This window comes from Mandrillus leucophaeus, unplaced genomic scaffold (assembly GCF_000951045.1).
Source record: "Mandrillus leucophaeus isolate KB7577 unplaced genomic scaffold, Mleu.le_1.0 Scaffold200, whole genome shotgun sequence".
In the NCBI taxonomy this organism is placed as follows: domain Eukaryota; kingdom Metazoa; phylum Chordata; class Mammalia; order Primates; family Cercopithecidae; genus Mandrillus; species Mandrillus leucophaeus.
Window position 1 is genome coordinate 1,099,702 of NW_012102033.1, and position 1,638 is coordinate 1,101,339.

Below are 1,638 nucleotides of genomic sequence, written 5' to 3' on the forward strand. Positions count from 1 at the left end.
TTGTATTTTTAGTAGAGATAGGGTTTCACCATGTTGGCCAGGCTGGTCTCGAACTCCTGAGCTCAGGTGATCTGCCCACCTTGGCCTCCCAAAGTGCTAGGAATACAGGCGTGAGCCACCATGTCCAGCCAAAATTACCGTCTTAAGATAAACACTGGTTGGCGGGGCAACAAGAGCGAAACTCTGTCTCAAAACTAAATAAATTAATTAAATTAAATAAATACAAATAAATAAAGATTGGTTGAATACAGGCATTTCATGTGGTTCAATCTTTTTTCTTTCTATTTTTTGGAACAAGGTCTTGCTCTGTCGCCCAGGCTGGAGTGCAGTGGTGCAATCTCAGCTCACCACAACCTCCGCCTTCTGGGTTCAAGTCATTCTCCTGCCTCAGCCTCCTGAGTAGCCGGGACTACAGGCATGTGCCACTGTGCCCAGCTAATTTTTGTATTTTTAGTAGAGATGTGGTTTCCCCATGTTGGCCAGGCTGGTCTCAAACTCCTAACCTCAAGTGATCCACCTGCCTTGGGCTCCCAAAGTGCTGGGATTACAGGTGTGAGCTACCACACCTGGCCCTCTCTCTCTCTTTTGAGACAGGGTTTTGAGGTGTTGCCCAGGCCGTACAGTGGCACCATCATAGCTCATGGTGGCCTCAACCTCTTGGGCTCAAGGGGTCCGCCCACCTCAGGTTCTCAAAGCATTGGGATTACAGGTGTGAGCCACTGCATCCGGCCAACCCTCCTGTGTTAAATCTCGCCCCTGCCCATTCCTTGTCTTCCTTCCCACTTGCCTTTGCTCCTTAGCTCCTCTGCCCCGCTAGCTTGCTGTGTGGTTTAGGGATTTTGTCTGTGGTCCTTGCTCACAGGCTCAGGGCCTCTGTTCTGTTCCTGCAGTATCCCCAGAGGCTGGCGCATTGCATGGGGAAGCGGAGGGGTCCTGAGACCCTCGAGAAGGGGAGAGAGTGGGGTGTGAGCAGAGGGCATCGGGCGGGGGATGCTGCACCTGGCGGAGGTGGGGACTCACCTGTTGCAGCTCCTCGTAGGTGATAAATAGGAAGTTGTCTTTGCCCTGCATCCGAAGCCAGCCCTTAATGTGGTCGAACCAGGAGCCAAACTGCACTGTGGGCAGAGGGACAAGTTGGGTGAGGGCCAAGTGACAGGGTCCCCCCAGCCCCACTGGGGCTCATGGGTCTAACTAGCTGTGCCCCACAAACCCCCAGGTCCAGCCCGCAGAGCCCCCACATCTCCACCAAGTTCAGGGGCTCTTCCAACCTGCTTCTCCCCTGGTTGCCCGTCTTGGGGTGCTCTTGTCCATCTGTCCATCCAGTCCCCCTCCACACACCTGGATTTCCCTCCAAAGCCAGGGTCTCTGACAGCAGCAGATAAAGGAACACGTGGCCAAAGGGCGCTGCCTGTCTTAGTACCTGGGGCCTGTGTCCTCCTGTTTCCTTGTCTCCCCTTGTCTCTCTCTGACTCTGTCTCTCTTTCTGCATTTATTTCCTTACCTCTTTTTATTTTTTAATTTTTATTTATTTATATATTTATTTTGAGATGGAGTCTCGCTTTGTCGCCCAGGCTGGAGTGCAGTGGCACCATCTCGGCTCACTGCAAGCTCCGCCTCCCGGGTTCACGCCATTCTCCT

At 53.0% G+C, this 1,638-nt stretch overlaps 1 protein-coding gene across 1 annotated transcript in view; it reads right to left on the reverse strand.

The window, feature by feature from the left end:
* SULT2B1 (sulfotransferase family, cytosolic, 2B, member 1) overlaps positions 1-1,638 on the reverse strand; it is a 68,291-nt gene that overhangs the window by 5,557 nt on the left and 61,096 nt on the right. The window contains exon 5 of the mRNA XM_011979369.1: positions 1,021-1,115. Within this exon, the coding sequence (XP_011834759.1) occupies positions 1,021-1,115 (95 nt within the window). The remainder of the gene's footprint in view (positions 1-1,020; positions 1,116-1,638) is intronic.